General features: G+C 46.3%; 1 protein-coding gene across 3 annotated transcripts in view; it reads left to right on the plus strand.

Moving 5' to 3' along the window:
• Nucleotides 1–20,486, plus strand: part of c17h16orf89 (chromosome 17 C16orf89 homolog) — a 203,035-nt gene that overhangs the window by 43,333 nt on the left and 139,216 nt on the right. For all 3 annotated transcript variants that reach the window (XM_072480749.1, XM_072480748.1, XM_072480747.1), the window contains one exon: nucleotides 1,767–1,917. In XM_072480749.1, the coding sequence (XP_072336850.1) occupies nucleotides 1,767–1,917 (151 nt within the window). The remainder of the gene's footprint in view (nucleotides 1–1,766; nucleotides 1,918–20,486) is intronic.

Below are 20,486 nucleotides of genomic sequence, written 5' to 3' on the forward strand. Positions count from 1 at the left end.
ATCAAAAAGGTTTATTTCAAAATGTAAGTAATATATATAAAACAAGAATTTGGTATCAATTACAAACATGAAACAACACACAACTACAGTAATCTATGTATACAACTCTTAATGAATCCCTCTTAGTAACTGTTCCAATTCAATACAAAATCCAATAAACCAAAACCCCTTTCAAGGGCGTGGCCCAGCACACTGTAATCTCACTTGAATGGGACTGGTCCTTTCCCTGAGATTCTGAACCAGTTCCAACCAGCAGATTCAAAACTGCTTCTGGAAAGCAATTCTATCTTTAAAGTTCCCAAGGCAATTTGCCACACCCAATGTGCTTTCAGTTCCCTGGACAGCTTTAAAATGAAAACAGGGAAACAATGCTTTTTTTCTTCTGCAGTCCAAAGTAACAAACCAAAACTGAAACCCAAACACTAAACCCCCTCTCATCTGATAGCCACAGCCCAGCTCCACCCCCACAAATGACATCACTGAAGCAGTGCTACAAGTCATGTGGAAGACCAAACCATTCTTAAAGAGACACTCCCATGACACTGGGTAGATCTCGTGAGGTGTACCGACTGTCGGAAAGCCTGGGGAAAGCTTTTCCCGGCATCTGCCAGCCACGTTGAGCCCCTGTTCGGGCGCAACACAGCTATTATATTGCTCCCATTCACTCCGTCTACCGCTGGCAAACAGTGGCAACTGTGTGTATCATTTGCAATATGTTCTGCAGGAACTCTCCAAGTCTCCTTAAGCAGCATCTTCCAAACCCACAACCAGTACCATCTAGAAGGACAAGGGCAATCGACACATGGGAACACCATTACTAGAGGTTCCCCTCCAAGCCACTCACCATTCTGACTTGGAAATATATCACCGTTCCTGCACTGTCACTGGGTCAAAATCCTGGAACTCCCTCCCTAACAGCACAGTGGATGTTTCTACACCACATGGACTGTGGTGGTTCAAGAAGGCAGCTAATGTTTCCCCAATTTCTGTTAATTCCACACATTTACTGCATTCTACATAAAGGAATTATATCTAAATTATTTGTGCAGCTTCAGTCTTTTTGAACCTGTTTCCTAATTTAAAAGATTCTGAAGCTTGTAAGAATGCTATGGGTCCAATTTAGCAACTTCCTGAAGAACATTTCACAACAATTTTGTATTGGTACAGCTCTTTTAAAGTAGCAAATCATCCCAGGCATTTGCTCGGAGCACGGTTAGACAAAGGCAGACACTGAACTCACAAAAAGAGATATTGAAACAGGTGATGACGAACATATGATTTAAAAATAAACCATTTGGTCCTTCAATCCTGATTGGCCATTCAATAAGATTATGGTTGTTCTGATTGTAACCTCAACTCTACATAGCTGCCGACCCCCGGTAACAGGGATTTCCCATTCAAGAGTGTGATGAGGATAAATTCCTTCTCTTAGAAGCTCATTATTGTTTGGAATTCTCTTTCCCCAGTGCAAAGTGGAGTGTAAGCTAGGCGACTGAATATATTCAAGGCTGAGTTAGACAGATATTTTATCAATAAAGAAGTCCAGGGTTATATTTGGCAGGCAGGGAGAATGGCGTTAAGGCCACAGTCAGATGAGCCATATCTGATTGCCTGGTGGAGGAAGCTTGATGGGCCAAATCTTAGTTATTTCAGCTACAATTGTATTTAATGGTAGAGCTGGCTGGGAGAATCAAATTGTTCCTTTTCCTGATGTCATTTTATAATAGTGCTGCTTTAACCTCAAAGTCTGTTGTTTCTTTACATAGCATTTCAACAGGTACTACATGTAGATTTCTGGACTTTGAAACCTGGGTGGACGCAAACAGATTCCAGCTTGGTTTATCCCAAAGTGCGGATTTTAGAATGTTTTGGGGAAGAGATGAGTGACAGATGTATGATCCAGCTGCTGGGTACATGGTAGGTATCACTGTTGAAATTCTAGAAATGATCAATTGAACTTGTGGTATTATCATAACTGTGAGTACTGCTAGGGTTATTGAAGTGTCGAGAGAAGCCACGAGAGGGAGCTACAGCTACAACTATATAAGGCAGTGATGCTAAGCCTTGTGGGAGAGCGTGTGCAGGAGTTAGCTAGTGAGAGTCAGAAGTACAGACAGTGTAGTGTGTGAGTGCAGATCATAGTTTAAACCAGTAGTGAGATTAGCTGTAGATTAATGTAGTTTAGATGTTATTAGCCAACTGTGTATTATTTAGGAGTACGTGTCAAATCCAGGTTAGTAGTGTTAATAAATTCATAGCTTTGCTTAAGTTAAAGCTATTTTATGGTCTTTGTGAACACTACGCCAGCCATCCTGAATTAAGCAACACAAAGAACACCACATGTTACCAGGAGTGGAACACTTTAAAATAGTAATGGTCCCACATGGTACCAGGAGTCTATTTCTATTAGTAAACGACAGTTAGATTAGGAAAGAATAGCATTAGGAGATTGAAGATGCAATCCAGAAGCTACAGATCTCAGAAAATCTACAACGAAGACTAATCAGAAGAGGAAGATCTCAAGAAGCATGACCACTTCAGGACACACAGTAAACTATGCCAGAGCTGGGCTTTCTTTAAACAGCAGTTTGAAGTTTTCCTTTCTGCTTCCGCCCTTGAAGGTGCCTCAGACCAAAGGAAAATAGCACCTCTTTTAAATTTGGCTGGACTGTAAGCATGAGAACTTTATAATTCATTTGCATTCAGTGCTGATGAGGATAAATATAAATACAACATAGTGCTACAAAAGTTCGATACACACTGTAAGAAACAGGTGAATGAGACATATGAACGTTACATGTTCAGAAAATGATGGCAGTTAAGAGGGGAGTCAGTAGGTTTTTTCATAACAGCTTTAAAGTTGCGAGTGCAGACCTATAATGTTTCATCAGCATCCGATTCTATGTTGTGTGATTAAATTGTGTTTGGGATAAATGATGAACGTTTGCGCGAGAAAATGCTAAGACAACCGGTTTTACCGCTTGAAGATGCGATTAATATGTGCAAGGCCAGTGAACAGGCATCGAGTGATTAGAACAAAGAACAACAACAACAACAAAGACAAAGACAAAGAACAACAACAAAGAAATGTACAGCACAGGAACAGGCCCTTCGGCCCTCCAAGCCCGTGCCGACCATACTGCCCGACTAAACTACAATCTTCTACACTTCCTGGGTCCGTATCCTTCTATTCACATCCTATTCATGTATTTGTCAAGATGCCCCTTAAATGTCACTATCGTCCCTGCTTCCACTACCTCCTCCGGTAGTGAGTTCCAGGCACCCACTACCCTCTGCGTAAAAAACTTGCCTCGTACATCTACTCTAAACCTTGCCCCTCTCACCTTAAACCTATGCCCCCTAGTAATTGACCCCTCAACCCTGGGGAAAAGCCTCTGACTATCCACTCTGTCTATGCCCCTCATAATTTTGTACACCTCTATCAGGTCGCCCCTCAACCTCCTTCGTTCCAGTGAGAACAAACAGAGTTTATTCAATCGCTCCTCATAGCTTATGCCCTCCATACCAGGCAACATTCTGGTAAATCTCTTCTGCACCCTCTCTAAAGCCTCCACATCCTTCTGGTAGTGTGGCGACCAGAATTGAACACTATACTCCAAGTGTGGCCTAACTAAGGTTCTATACAGCTGCAACATGACTTGCCAATTCTTATACTCAATGCCCCGGCCAATGAAGGCAAGCATGCCGTATGCCTTCTTGACTACCTTCTCCACCTGTGTTGCCCCTTTCAATGACCTGTGGACCTGTACTCCTAGATCTCTTTGACTTTCAATACTCTTGAGGGTTCTACCATTCACTGTATATTCCCTACCTGCATTAGCCCTTCCAAAATGCATTACCTCACATTTGTCCGGATTAAACTCCATCTGCCATCTCTCCGCCCAAGTCTCCAGACAATCTAAATCCTGCTGTATCCTCAGACAGTCCTCATCGCTATCCGCAATTCCACCAACCTTTGTGTCGTCTGCAAACTTACTAATCAGACCAGTTACATTTTCCTCCAAATCATTTATATATACTACAAACAGCAAAGGTCCCAACACTGATCCCTGTGGAACACCACTGGTCACAGCCCTCCAATTAGAAAAGCATCCCTCCATTGCTACCCTCTGCCTTCTATGGCCTAGCCAGTTCTGTATCCACCTTGCCAGTTCACCCCTGATCCCGTGTGACTTCACCTTTTGTACTAGTCTACCATGAGGGACCTTGTCAAAGGCCTTACTGAAGTCCATATAGACAACATCTACTGCCCTACCTGCATCAATCATCTTAGTGACCTCCTCGAAAAACTCTATCAAGTTAGTGAGACACGACCTCCCCTTCACAAAACCGTGCTGCCTCTCACTAAAAGTCCATTTGCTTCCAAATGGGAGTAGATCCTGTCTCGAAGAATTCTCTCCAGTAATTTCCCTACCACTGAAGTAAGGCTCACCGGCCTGTAGTTCCCGGGATTATCCTTGCTACCCTTCTTAAACAGAGGAACAACATTGGCTATTCTCCAGTCCTCCGGGACATCCCCTGAAGACAGCGAGGATCCAAAGATTTCTGTCAAGGCCTCAGCAATTTCCTCTCCAGCCTCCTTCAGTATTCTGGGGTAGATCCCATCAGGCCCTGGGGACTTATCTACCTTAATATTTTTTAAGACACCCAACACCTCGTCTTTTTGGATCACAATGTGACCCAGGCTATCTACACCCCCTTCTCCAGACTCAACATCTACCAATTCCTTCTCTTTGGTGAATACTGATGCAAAGTATTCATTTAGTACCTCGCCCATTTCCTCTGGCTCCACACATAGATTCCCTTGCCTATCCTTCAGTGGGCCAACCCTTTCCCTGGCTACCCTCTTGCTTTTTATGTACGTGTAAAAAGCCTTGGGATTTTCCTTAACCCTATTTGCCAATGACTTTTCATGACCCCGTCTAGTCCTCCTGACTCCTTGCTTAAGTTCCTTCCTACTTTCCTTATATGCCACACAGGCTTCGTCTGTTCCCAGCCTTTTAGCCCTGACAAATGCCTCCTTTTTCTTTTTGACGAGGCCTACAATATCACTCGTCATCCAAGGTTCCCGAAAATTGCCGTATTTATCTTTCTTCCTCACAGGAACATGCCTGTCCTGTATTCCTTTCAACTGACACTTGAAAGCCTCCCACATGTCAGATGTTGATTTGCCCTCAAACATCCGCCCCCAATCTATGTTCTTCAGTTCCCGCCTAATATTGTTATAATTAGCCTTCCCCCAATTTAGCACATTCATCCTCGGACCACTCTTATCCTTGTCCACCAGTACTTTAAAACTTACTGAATTGTGGTCACTGTTACCGAAATGCTCCCCTACTGAAACATCTACCACCTGGCCGGGCCCAATACCAGGTCCAGTACCGCCCCTTCCCTAGTTGGACTGTTTACATATTGTTTTAAGAAGCCCTCCTGGATGCTCCTTACAAACTCCGCCCCGTCTAAGCCCCTGGCACTAAGTGAGTCCCAGTCAATATTGGGGAAGTTGAAGTCTCCCATCACCACAACCCTGTTGTTTTTACTCTTTTCCAAAATCTGTCTACCTATCTGCTCCTCTATCTCCCGCTGGCTGTTGGGAGGCCTGTAGTATACCCCCAACATTGTGACTGCACCCTTCTTATTCCTGATCTCTACCCATATAGCCTCACTGCCCTCTGAGGTGTCCTCTCGCAGTATAGCTGTGATATTCTCCCGAACAAGTAGCGCAACTCCGCCTCCCCTTTTACATCCCCCTCTATCCCGCCTGAAACATCTAAATCCTGGAACGTTTAGCTGCCAATCCTGCCCTTCCCTCAACCAGGTCTCTGTAATGGCAACAACATCATAGTTCCAAGTAGTAATCCAAGCTCTAAGTTCATCTGCCTTACCCGTAATGCTCCTTGCATTAAAACATATGCACTTCAGGTCACCAGACCCGCTGTGTTCAGCAACTTCTCCCCGTCTGCTCTGCCTCAGAGCCACACTGTCCCTATTCCCTAGTTCTCCCTCAATGCTCTCACCTTCTGACCTATTGCTCCCGTGCCCACCCCCCTGCCATACTATAGTGTTCAATTCTGGTCGCCACACTACCAGAAGGATGTGGAGGCTTTAGAGAGGGTGCAGAAGAGATTTACCAGAATGTTGCCTGGTATGGAGGGCATAAGCTATGAGGAGCGATTGAATAAACTCGGTTTGTTCTCACTGGAACGAAGGAGGTTGAGGGGCGACCTGATAGAGGTATACAAAATTATGAGGGGCATAGACAGAGTGGATAGTCAGAGGCTTTTCCCCAGGGTAGAGGGGTCAATTACTAGGGGGCATAGGTTTAAGGTGAGAGGGGCAAGGTTTAGAGTAGATGTACGAGGCAAGTTTTTTACGCAGAGGGTAGTGGCTGCCTGGAACTCACTACCGGAGGAGGTAGTGGAAGCAGGGACGATAGGGACATTTAAGGGGCATCTTGACAAATATATGAATAGGATGGGAATAGAAGGATACGGACCCAGGAAGTGTAGAAGATTGTAGTTCAGTCGGGCAGTATGGTCGGCACGGGCTTGGAGGGCCGAAGGGCCTGTTCCTGTGCTGTACATTTCTTTGTTCTTTGTTGTTCTAGTTTAAACCCTCCCGTGTGACACTAGCAAACCTCGCGGCCAGGATATGTATGCCTCTCCGGTTTAGATGCAACCCATCCATCGTATACAGGTCACACCTGCCCCGGAAGAGCTCCCAGTGGTCCAGAAAACGGAAACCCTCCCTCCTACACCAGCTGTTTAGCCACGTGTTTGTCTGCTCTATCTTCCTATTTCTAGCCTCACTGGCACGTGGCACAGGGAGTAATCCCGAGATTACAACCCTCGAGGTCCTGTCTTTTAACTTTCTGCCTAGCTCCCTGAACTCCTGCTGCAGGACCTCATGCCCCTTCCTGCCTATGTCGTTAGTACCAATATGTACAACGACCTCTGCCTGTTTGCCCTCCCCCTTCAGGATTCCCTCTACCCGTTCGGAGACATCCTGGACCCTGGCACCAGGGAGGCAACATACCATCCTGGAGTCTCTTTCACGTCCACAGAAGCGCCTATCTGTGCCCCTGACTATAGAGTCCCCTATTACTATTACTCTTCTGCGCTTTGACCCTCCCTTCTGAACATCAGAGCCAGCCGTGGTGCCACTGCTCTGGCTGCTGCTGTTTTCCCCTGATAGGCTATCCCCCCCGACAGTATCCAAAGGGGTATATCTGTTCGAGAGGGGGACAACCACAGGGGATTCCTGCACTGACTGCCTGCCCTTTCTGGTGGTCACCCATTTCTCTGCCTGCACCTTGGGTGTGACCACATTTACATAACTGCGATCTATGACGCTTTCCGCCACCTGCATGCTCCTAAGTGCATCCAATTGCTGCTCCAACCGAACCATGCGGTCTGTGAGGAGCTGCAGTTGGGTGCACTTTCTGCAGATGAAGCCATCCGGGACGCTGGAAGCCTCCCGGACCTGCCACATCTCACAGTCAGAGCACAGCACCCCTCTAACTGACATTGCGTCAATTAATTAAAATTAAAATTTGTCTTTTTTTAAATAAAAATACTTTTTTTTTTAAATTGCAAAGTTACTGTCAACTATCTGTTTCCTAGCACTAGATTTCTTATAGAAATGCGATAGCTAACTATAATACTCTCCGATCTCTGGCTTAGATATCCTCTAAATTATAATTAAGTTATTATGTTTAATTAGTTCCCAAATACTCAAATTTTTTTTTAAATTTTAGGTTAGAATCCCAACCAGCCACTCCGGTCACAGCTTTTCTGTGATGTCACTTCAGTTTCCCCCGACACACACAATTTGAAAAAAGGAAAAATCACTTACTTACCTTCTTACCTTCTGAGTGTCTGAGATGTTCTCAGGTTCTCTCGCTGACAGAGACTGCTCCTCCACCACCGATCCTTGACCTGCACAATGCTGATAATATAATAATATATTATGGCACTTACCTTACACCAATGGGTCTTATTATTAGGTTAGAGGAGGAGGGCGGGTGGGAGACACTACACGTGTAGTGTCTCGGGTTTCCTCTCCACCAGAATTTATTGGTTGGGGGGGGGGGGGGACGGGGGGGGGGGGGGGGGGGGGGGGGACTTGCCAGAGGTCGAACTTCCGGTTCCCGCCTTATATAAAAACAAATAAAACAGAAAAGAAGAACAGACACGGGACCAGGCAAGGCTTTTTAAATACACTACTCACCTCCCAGAAGGCCCCTGCGCACCGCTGCCGCCGAAATCCAAAGGGCTGCTCCTGTAAAGGTAAGGTTTTTAAATACACTACTCACCTCCAAGAAGGCCCCTGCGCACCGCTGCCGCCGAAATCCAAAGGGCTGCTCCTGTAAAGGTAAGGTTTTTAAATACACTACTCACTTCCAAGAAGGCCCCTGCGCACCGCTGCCGCCGAAATCCAAAGGGCTGCTCCTGTAAAGGTAAGAGCTTTTAAATTCACTTCTCACCTCCCAGAAGGCCCCTGCGCACCGCTGCCGCCGAAATCCAAAGGGCTGCTCCTGTAAAGGTAGGGTTTTTAAATACACTACTCACCTCCAAGAAGGCCCCTGCGCACCGCTGCCGCCGAAATCCAAAGGGCTGCTCCTGTAAAGGTAAGGTTTTTAAATACACTACTCACCTCCAAGAAGGCCCCTGCGCACCGCTGCCGCCGAAATCCAAAGGGCTGCTCCTGTAAAGGTAAGAGCTTTTAAACTCACTACTCACCTCCAAGAAGGCCCCTGCGCACCGCTGCCGCCGAAATCCAAAGGGCTGCTCCTGTAAAGGTAAGGTTTTTAAATACACTACTCACCTCCAAGAAGGCCCCTGCGCACCGCTGCCGCCGAAATCCAAAGGGCTGCTCCTGTAAAGGTAAGAGCTTTTAAACTCACTACTCACCTCCCAGAAGGCCCCTGCGCACCGCTGCCGCCGAAATCCAAAGGGCTGCTCCTGTAAAGGTAAGGTTTTTAAATACACTACTCACCTCCAAGAAGGCCCCTGCGCACCGCTGCCGCCGAAATCCAAAGGGCTGCTCCTGTGAAGGTAAGAGCTTTTAAACTCACTACTCACCTCCCAGAAGGCCCCTGCGCACCGCTGCCGCCGAAATCCAAAGGGCTGCTCCTGTAAAGGTAAGGTTTTTAAATACACTACTCACCTCCAAGAAGGCCCCTGCGCACCGCTGCCGCCGAAATCCAATACAGCACAGGAACAGGCCCTTGGGCCCTCCAAGCCTGTACTGGTCATGATACCAAGCTTTAAGGAGCGGAAGTAAGGCCATTCGGCCCATCGAGTCCACTCCACCATTCAATCATGGCTGATTTCAACTCCATTTACCCGCTCTCTCTCCATAGCCCTTAAATCCTCGAGAAATCAAGAATTTATCAACTTCTTTCTTAAAGACACTCAATGTCCCGGCCTCCACCGCCCTCTGTGGCAATGAATTCCACAGACCCACCACTCTCTGGCTGAAGAAATTTCTCCTCATCTCTGTTCTAAAGTGACTCCCTTTTATTCTAAGGCTGTGCCCCCGGGTCCTAGTCTCCCCTGCTAATGGAAACAACTTCCCTACATCCACCCTATCTAAACCATTCATTATCTTGTAAGTTTCTATTAGATCTCCCCTCAACCTCCTAAACTCCAATGAATATAATCCCAGGATCCTCAGACGTTCATCGTATGTTAGGCCTACCATTCCTGGGATCATCCGTGTGAATCTCCGCTGGACCCGCTCCAGTGCCAGTATGTCCTTCCTGAGGTGTGGGGCCCAAAATTGCTCACAGTATTCTAAATGGGGCCTAACCAATGCTTTATAAAGCTTCAGAAGTACATCCCTGCTTTTATATTCCAAGCCTCTTGAGATGAATGACAACATTGCATTTGCTTTCTTAATTACGGACTCAACCTGCAAGTTTACCTTTAGAGAATCCTGGACTAGGACTCCCAAGTCCCTTTGCACTTCAGCATTATGAATTTTGTCACCGTTTAGAAAATAGTCCATGCCTCTATTCATTTTTCCAAAGTGCAAGACCTCGCACTTGCCCACATTGAATTTCATCAGCCATTTCTTGGACCACTCTCCTAAACTGTCTAAATCTTTCTGCAGCCTCCCCACCTCCTCCATACTACCTGCCCCTCCACCTATCTTTGTATCATCGGCAAACTTAGCCAGAATGTCCCCAGTCCCGACATCTAGATCGTTAATATATAAAGAGAACAGCTGTGGCCCCAACACTGAACCCTGCGGGACACCACTCGTCACCGGTTGCCATTCCGAAAAAAAACCTTTTATCCCAACTCTCTGCCTTCTGCCTGACAGCCAATCGTCAACCCATGTTAGTACCTTGCCTCGAATACCATGGGCCCCTATTTTACTCAGCAGTCTCCCGTGAGGCACCTTTGCCAAAACCCTCAGCACTTCCCAGTGCCGAATTCCTCTATACCCAAGGGGAGTAGGGGACAACCCCAGTAACTATAGACCAGTGAGACTTACTTCTGTTGTGGGCAAAATCATGGAAAGGTTTATAAGAGATAGGATGTATAATCATCTGGAAAGGAATAATTTGATTAGAGATAGTCAACATGGTTTTGTGAAGGTTAGGTCGTGCCTCACAAACCTTATTGAGTTCTTTGAGAAGGTGACCAAACAGATGGATAAGGGTAAAACAGTTGATGTGGTGTATATGGATTTCAGTAAAGCATTTGATAAGGTTCCCCACGATAGGCTACTGCAGAAAATACGGAGGCATGGAATTCAGGGTGATTTAATAGTTTGGATCAGAAATTGGCTAGCTGGAAGAAGACAAAGGGTGGTGGTTGATGGGAAATGTTCAGGCTGGAGTCCAGTTACTAGTGGTGTACCACAAGGATCTGTTTTGGGGCCACTGCTGTTTGTCATTTTTATAAATGACCTGGAGGAGGGCGTAGAAGGATGGGTGAGTAAATTTGCAGATGACACTAAAGTCGGTGGAGTTGTGGACAGTGTGGAAGGATTGCCCTTAGTGTTGGGTAGGGTTATTGGGTTATGGGGATAGGGTGGAGATGGAGGTTGGGTAGGGTGATCTTTCCAAGAGCCGGTGCAGTCTCAATGGGCTGAATGGCCTCCTTCTGCACTGTAAATTCTATGATAATGTTACAAGTTACAGAGGGACATAGATAAGCTGCAGCGCTGGGCTGAGAGGTGGCAAATGGAGATTAATGCAGAAAAGTGTGAGGTGATTCATTTTGGAAGGAATAACAGGAAGACAGAGTACTGGGCTAATGGTAAGATTCTTGGCAGTGTGGATGAGCAGAGAGATCTCGGTGTCCATGTACATAGATCCCTGAAAGTTGCCACCCAGGTTGAGAGGGTTGTTAAGAAGGCGTATGGTGTGTTAGCTTTTATTGGTGGAGGGATTGAGTTTCGGAGCCATGAGGTCATGTTGCAGCTGTACAAAACTCTGGTGCGGCCGTATTTGGAGTATTGCGTGCAATTCTGGTCGCCGCATTATAGGAAGGATGTGGAAGCATTGGAAAGGATGCAGAGGAGATTTACCAGAATGTTGCCTGGTATGGAGGGAAGATCTTATGAGGAAAGGCTGAGGGACTTGAGACTGTTTTCGTTAGAGAGAAGAAGGTTAAGAGGTGACTTAATTGAGGCATACAAGATGATCAGAGGATTGGATAGGGTGGACAGTGAGAGCCTTTTTCCTCGGATGGTGGTGTCTAGCACGAGGGGACATACCTTTAAATTGAGGGGAGATAGATATAAGACAGATGTCAGAGGTAGGTTCTTTACTCAGAGAGTAGTAAGGACGTGGAATGCCCTGTCTGCAACAGTAGTGGACTCTCCAACACTAAGGACATTCAAATGGTCATTGGATAGACATATAGTGGACAATAAGGGAATAGTGGAGATGGGCTTTAGAATGGTTTCACAGGTCGGCGCAACATCGAGAGCTGAAGGGCCTGTACTGCGCTGTAATGTTCTATCTATCTATCTATCTATCTGTCTGCATATCTGCTCCTCTATCTCCCGCTGGCTGTTAGGAGGTCTGTAGTAAATCTCCAACATTGTGGCAGCACCCTTCCTATTCCTGAGTTCTACCCATAGTGCCTCGCTGCCTGAACCCTCCAAAGAGTCCACCCTCAGCACAGATGTGATATTCTCCTTAACCAATGATGCAATCCCCCATCCCTTTTTCATCCCCTTCTATCCTGCCTGAAGCATCTAAATCCTGGAATGTTTAGTTGCCAATCCCTTCCCTCTTTCAACCAAGTTTCTATAATAGCAACAACATCATAATTCCACGTACAAATCCAAGCTGTTTTACCTGAAATACTCCTCGCATTGAAATTAATGCACGTCAGCCACCAGCCCCGCTGCATTGACCAACTACCCCTGCCTACTCTTCATCTTAATCTACAGGCAATAGTCTGTAGCTCTCCCTCAGTTGTATATCCTGCTGACCTACTACTCTAGTTGCCAGCCCCAACCATCCGGCCTTACTAATCAGTCCAATCTTTTTCTCTGCCTTCCACTTTTCTCCTTACTAGCTTTTGTTACTATCCCCTCTTTACTACCCTCTGACGTCTTGCATTGGTTCCCATCCCCCTGCCATATTAGTTTAGACCCTCCCCAACAGCAGTAGCAAACATTGGTTCCAGTCCTGCCCTGGTGTAGACCGTCCTGTTTATAATGGTTTCGCCTTTCCCAGAACCGGTTCCAATGCCCCAAAAATCTGAATCTCTTCCCTCCTGCACCATCTCTCAAGCCACACTGTCTATCCTGTCATTCGTACTCTGACTAGCACTTGGCACTGGTAGTACGAAGTACAAAGGACAAAGAAAAGTACAGCACAGGAACAGGCCCTTCGGCCCCCCAAGCCTGCGACGACCATGCTGCCCGTCTAAACTAAAATCTTTTACAATTCCGGGGTCCGTATTCCTCTATTCCCATCCTATTCATATATTTGTCAAGATGCCCCTTAACCATCACTATCGTCCCTGCTTCCACCACCTCCTCCGGCAGCTAGTTCCAGGCAACCACTACCCTCTGTGTAAAAAACTTACCTTGTTCATCTCCTCTAAACCTTGCCCCTCCCACCTTAAACCTATGCCCCTATCCCGAGATTACTGCCTTTGAGGTTCTACTTTTTAGTTTATCTCCTAACTCCCTAAATTCAGCAAGCAGGACCTCATCCCGTTTTTTACCGATATCGTTGGTGCCTATATGCTCCACGACAGCTGGCAGTTCACCCTAAAAGAAGGATGGCCTTTCAAGATATAAGAAATGATCTTTCTACAGTAGATGGTTTCCTGCTCAAGGGAGATAGGATTGTGATTCCAGTCAGTTCACTATTCTGGATTCTGCAGCAGATTCACAAGGATCATCAAGGCATAGAAAAGTGTCGGAGAGCCAGACAGTCAGTGTATTGGCCGGGAATAAATAGAGAGATCGATCAGTACGTTCAAGCATGCACAATCTGATGCATCAGCCAGCACAGAGCAAAGAAAGCATGAAAGAGATGGAAATTGTTACCAGTCCATGGAGCAAAGTGGGCATGGATTTATTCTATTTCCAGGGTCATGACATTAGTTGTCATATCAATTATTCCAAATTTCCAGAGGTGATGGTGCTGAAAGGTTCGACTGCCAGATCGGTGAGAAAGGCAACAAAATCAATTTTTGCATGCCACGGAATACCTCTCAATGTAGTCTCTGACAATGGTCTGTGTTTCTTGAGTTGGGAGTGGACACAGTTTGTGGAGCAATACAATTTCCATCATATTACTTCCAACCCATGTTATCCTCAGCAAATGGAAAAGCAGAGAAAGGAGTAGGGATAATAAAGAAGTTATTCCACAAAGCGATTGATGATGGTCAAGATATATCATTGCCGTTGTTAGTGTACAGAACGACACCACTGTCAACTGGATTATCACCTGCTCAGATGCTAATGGGTAGACAACTTTGCACCACATTACCTGAGACCACCATTCCAGATATGGATAATAGAGAGATACGGGAACATATCACAGCAATGAAGAGAAGCAAAAAAAAGGACTATAATAAACAAACCAAACCTCTGTCTGAACTTCGAGAAGGTGACTTTGTACGAATTCAGAATCCAGAAGGAGGATGGCAACACGCTGCAAAAGATCTGAAACAAGTAGCATCAAGGTCAGACTTAGTCAAAACAGAACAGGGATCGCTGTTCAGGAGAAACAGACGAGCATTGCTACATATCAAGCATAAAGTTCAACCTCAGCTTCAATATGTTCCAGCACCTGATAACATATTCAAGGAAATTACCTTCCCAAATCCTTATTTATCACAGACACAGCAAGAAGATGTGGCAGAGCAATCGAATATCTTGAACATTCTGTAACAAAGATCTACAAGAAGAAGAAGACCGCCTGAGAGACTTAATTTGGAATGACTGTATAATGAAACATTTGCTCATCAAAGTGATGTAACAGTTACTTCCAAATTAATTTTTACCAGCACCTTCCAGAAAGCAATTATATATATATATATATATATATATCCAAAGGTGATTTTTACTGGAACAGATATTTAAAATGAAAATTGAGAAAGACAGGAAAAAAAACACCTTTTTCTCCTTCTGAGTCCACAGCAGTCAAATCTGAAAATGAAACTAAAACAAACTTCAGAGCCACAGCTCAGCCCCACCCACAAAATGACATAACTGAAGCCATGTGATCAGACAAAAACCTGATTAAAGGGACACTCCCATAAATACTAGCTAATACGTAGTTACATAGATACATAGAAGGTAGGAGCAGGAGAAGGCCTTATGCCCTTCGAGCCTGCTCCGCCATTCATCACAATCATGGCTGACCATTCAACTCAATAGCCTAATCCTGCTTTCTCCCCATAGCCTTTGATCCCATTGTCCCCAAGTGCTATATCTAGCCGCCTCTTGAATATGTTCAAAGTTTTAGCATCAATTACTTCCTGTAGTAATGAATTCCACAGGCTCACCACTCTTTGGCTGAAGAAATGTCTCCTTATATCTGTACAAAATGGTTTATCCTGAGACTGTGACCCCTGGTTCTGGACACACACATCATTGGTAACATCTTACCTGCATCTACCCTGTCTAGTCCCGTTAAAATTTAAACGTCTCTGTGAGATCCCCCCTCATTTTCTGAACCCCAGCAAGAACAATCCCAACCTAGTCAATCCTCGTATGACAGTCCCGCCATCCCTGGAATCAGTCTGGTAAACCTTCGCTGCACTATCTCGAGAGCAAGAACATCCTTCCTCAGAGAAGGAGACTAAAACTGCACATAACACTCCAGGTATGGCCTCACCAAGGCCCTGTATAATTGCAGCAACACATCCCGGCTTCTATACTCGAAACCTCTCGCAATGAAGGCCAACATACCATTAGTCTTCTTTACTGCCTGCTGCACCTGCATGCTTACCTTCAGTGACTGGTGCACAAGGACACCCAGGTCTCGCTGCACACTCCCCTCTCCCAATTTACAACCATTCAGGTAGTAATCTGCCTTCCTGTTTTTGCTTCCAAAGTGAATAACCTCACACTTATCCAAATTATACTGCATCTGCCATTGATTTGCCCACTCGCCCAACCTGTCCAGATCTTGCTGTAGGATCCCTGCATCCTCATCACAATTCACCCTCCCACCTAACTTGGTATCATCTGCAAACTTTGAGATGTTACATTTTGTTCCCTCGTCCAAATCATTAATATATATTGTGAATAGCTGGGGTCCCAGCACCGATCCCTGTGGTACCCCACTAGTTACTGCCTGCCAATTTGAAAAGGACCCATTAATCCCTACTCTTTGTTTCCTCTCTGCCAGCCAGTTTTCTATCCACATTTCCCCCAATTCCATGTGCTTTAATTTTGCACAATAATCTCTTATGCGGGACTTTGTCAAATGCCTTCTGGAAGTCCAAATATACCACATCGACTGGCTCCCCCTTGTCAACTGTACTGGTTACATCTTCAAAGAATTCCAACAGATCTGTCAGAGTCACACCTGAAATGTAATGGTTAAAGAATATATCACAACCAATGTTATAATCATTTTCTTTTACAAAGTAAGAGGGATGTGGTATTATCATAACTGTCAGGACTGCAACGGTTAATGAAGTGTCGAGAGTAGCCACTAGAGGGAACTACAGGTACAACTATACAAGGCAGTGATGCTGAGCCTCGTGGGAGAGTATGTGCAGGAGTTAGCTAGAGTCAGAAGTACAGATAGTGTAAGTGAGTGCAGATCATAGTTTAAACTAGTAGTGAGATTAGCTGTAGATGAGTGTAATTTAGATATTATTAATCAACTGTGTATTCTTTTATTTTTTAATAAACATTTTATTGAGGTATTTTTGGTATAGTAACAACAACAAAATAAACAATATACATGAAACCATAAACATAGTGCAAAAGCCGTTTACCTTTCGTACAGGTCCCACCCTTACCCCCCTACTCTAACCTAAACTACTCTTCCCCCCCCCCCCCACCCCGTCTGCTGACGATTAATTTTCCGCAAAGAAGTCGACGAACGGTTGCCACCTCCGGATGAACCCGAACAGTGAACCTCTCAAGGCGAACTTGATTTTCTCCATACAAAGAAAATGACATTCCCCATGTCCGATAGCCAGGTCTCTGACTTCGGGGGCTTTGAGCCCCTCCATGCCAATAGTATCCATCTCCAGGCAACCAGGGAAGCAAACGCCAGAACATCTGCCTCTTTCTCCTCCTGGATTCCCGGATCTTCCAACACCCCAAAAATCACCACCTCTGGATTCAGCGCCACCCTTGTTTATAAAACTTTGGACATGACATCCACAAACCCCTGCCAAAATCCCCAAAGCTTTGGACATGGTTCGCCGGTCCTCCCACGCATTTTGCGAACCTGTCCTCCACCCCAAAGAATCTGCTCATCTGAGCCCGGTGAACAACTTTAAATTATATCAGGCTGAGCCTGGTACATGTTGCGGACTCATCGACTCCATTCAACGCATCTGCCCATAGACCATCCTCTATCTCACCTCCCAGCTCCTCCTCCCACTTGCGCTTCAGCTCCTCGGTCTGCGTCTCCTCCGACCCCATAAGCTCCTTATAGATGTCCGAGACACTCCCCTCCCCTACCCACCCTCTGGAAATTACCCTGTCCTGAATCCCCCTCAGCGGTAGGAGCGGGAAGGTTGCCACCTGTTTACGAAGGAAGTCTCGCACCTGCAGATACCTGAATTCATTTCCCCTCGCCAACCCAAACTTTTCCTCCAACGTCCTCATACTCGGAAAGCTCCCCTCTATGAACACATTCCCCATCCTCTCAATCCCTGCTCTCCGCCATAACCGGAACACCCCCCCCCATCCATACTCCCCGGGGCAAACCGGTGATTATCACAAATTGGGGCCCAGACCGATGCTCCCACATGCCGCCTTCACTGGCCCCAAACTCTCAGGGCTGGTGGAGTACCGTGCCGGTGGGAGTGGCAGAGACGCAGTTACCAACGCCCCCAGACTGGTGCCCTTACATAAAGCTGCCTCCATACGCACCCATGCCGACCACCCCCCCCCACCCACTTCCTGATCATGGCTATATTAGCCGCCCAGTAATAGTTGCTTAAAATTTGGCCGTGCCAGCCCGCCCTCTCCCCAACACCGCTCAAGCATTACCTTCCTTACCACTGGGGTCTTGCCCGCCCAGACGAAGCCCGTGATCACTCTGTTGACCCACTTAAAAAAGGACCGCGGAATAAAGATGGGGAGACACTGAAATACAAATAGGAATCTCGGGAGGACCGTCATTTTCACCGTTTGCACCCTCCGGGCCAGAGACAACAGAAGCGCATCCCATCCCCGAAAATCGTCCTTCATTTGGTCCACTAGCCGGGCCAGATACAATTTATGCAGCCGGTCCCATTCTCACTTGGATGCCCAGGAATCTAAAACTTCCCCCTCCTGACCGAAACAGCATGGTAGCATAGTGGTTAGCACAATTGCTTCACAGCTCCAAGGTCCCAGGTTCGATTCCCGGCTTGGGTCACTGTCTGTGCAGAGTCTGTACGTTCTCCCCGTGTGTGCGTGGGTTTCCTCCGGGTGCTCCGGTTTCCTCCCACAGTCCAAAGATGTGCAGGTTAGGTGGATTGGCCATGCTAAATTGCCCTTAGTGTCCAAAATTGCCCTTAGTGTTGGGTGGGGTTACTGGGATATGGGGATAGGGTGGGGGTGTGGGCTTGGGTGGGGTGCTCTTTCCAAGAGCCGGTGCCGACTCGATGGGCCGAATGGCCTCCTTCTGCACTGTAAATTCTATGAAACGGCAGCTCTCCCAGTCGCCCCTCCTGTCCCCTCACCTGAACCCAAACATCTCACTCTTTTCCATATTTAGCTTATACCCCGCAAACCGGCCGAATTCCCCTTGAATCTTCATGATTTCTTCCATCCCCTCTACTGGGTCCGAAACGTACAGAAGCAGATCATCCGCATAGAGCGAAACCCTGTGCTCCCACCCCCACCCCTGGATCAGTCCCCTCCAGCCCGAGGAGACTCTCACAGCAATTGCCAATGGCTCTATAGCCAGCGCAAACAACAGTGAACATAGAACATAGAACGATACAGTGCAGTACAGGCCCTTCGGCCCACGATGTTGCACCGACATGGGAAGTCAAAAAACAAAAGCCATCTAACCTACACTATGCCATTATCATCCATATGCTTATCCAATAAACTTTTAAATGCCCTCAATGTTGGCGAGTTCACTACTGTTGCAGGTAGGGCATTCCACGGCCTCACCACTCTTTGCATGAAGAACCTACCTCTGACCTCTGTCCTATATCTATTACCCCTCAGTTTAAAGCTGTGTCCCCTCATGCTAGCCATTTCCATCCGCGGGAGAAAGCTCTCACTGTCCACCCTATCTAACCCCCTGATCATTTTGTATGCCTCTATTAAGTCTCCTCTTAACCTTCTTCTCTCTAACGAAAACAACCTCAAGTCCATCAGCCTTTCCTCATAAGATTTTCCCTCCATACCAGGCAACATCCTGGTAAATCTCCTCTGCACCCGTTCCAAAGCTTCCATGTCCTTCCTATAATGAGGTGACCAGAACTGTACGCAATACTCCAAATGCGGCCGTACCAGAGTTTTGTACAGCTGCAACATGACCTCATGAATCCGGAACTCAATCCCTCTACCAATAAAGGCCAACACACCATAGGCCTTCTTCACAACCCTATCAACCTGGGTGGCAACTTTCATGGATCTATGTACATGGACACTGAGATCCCTCTGCTCATCCACACTTCCAAGAATTTTACCATTAGCCAAATATTCTGCATTCCTGTTATTCCTTCCAAAGTGAATCACCTCACACTTCTCTACATTAAACTCCATTTGCCACCTCTCAGCCCAGCTCTGCAGTTTATCTATGTCCTTCTGTAACCTGCAACATCCTTCCGCACTGTCGACAACACCACCGACTTTAGTGTCGTCTGCAAATTTACTCACCCACCCTTCTGCGCCCTCCTCTAGGTCATTTATAAAAATGACAAACAGCAACGGCCCCAGAACAGATCCTTGTGGTACGCCCCTTGTAACTGAACTCCATTCTGAACATTTCCCATCAACCACCACCCTCTGTCTTCTTTCAGCTAGCCAATTTCTGATCCACATCTCTAAATCACCCTCAATCCCCAGCTTCCGTATTTTCTGCAATAGCCTACCGTGGGGAACCTTATCAAACGCTTTACTGAAATCCATATACACCACATCAACTGCTCTACCCTCGTCTACCTGTTCAGTCACCTTCTCAAAGAACTCGATAAGGTTTGTGAGGCATGACCTACCCTTCACAAAGCCATGCTGACTATCCCTAATCATATTATTCCTATCTAGATGATTATAAATCTTGTCTCTTATAATCCCCTCCAAGACTTTACCCACAACAGACGTGAGGCTCACCAGTCTATAGTTGCCGGGGTTGTCTCTACTCCCCTTCTTGAACAAAGGGACTACATTTTCTATCCTCCAGTCCTCTGGCACTATTCCTGTAGCCAATGATGACATAAAAATCAAAGCCAAAGGCTCAGCAATCTCTTCCCTGGCTTCACAGAGAATCCTAGGATAAATCCCATCAGGCCCTGGGGACTTATCTATTTTCAGCCTGTCCAGAATTGCCAACACCTCTTCCCTACGTACCTCAATGCCATCTATTCTAATAGCCTGGGTCTCAGCATTCTCCTCCACAACATTCTCTTTTTCCTGAGTGAATGCTGACGAAAAATATTCATTTAGTATCTCGCCTAGCTCTTCAGACTCCACACACAACTTCCCATCCCTGTCCTTGACTGGCCCTACTCTTACCCTCGTCATTCTTTTATTCCTGACACACCAATAGAAAGCTTTTGGGTTTTCCTTGATCCTACTTGCCAAATACTTCTCATGTCCCCTCCTTGCTCGTCTTAGCTCTC

Source organism: Scyliorhinus torazame, chromosome 17 (assembly GCF_047496885.1).
Source record: "Scyliorhinus torazame isolate Kashiwa2021f chromosome 17, sScyTor2.1, whole genome shotgun sequence".
In the NCBI taxonomy this organism is placed as follows: Eukaryota; Metazoa; Chordata; class Chondrichthyes; order Carcharhiniformes; family Scyliorhinidae; genus Scyliorhinus; species Scyliorhinus torazame.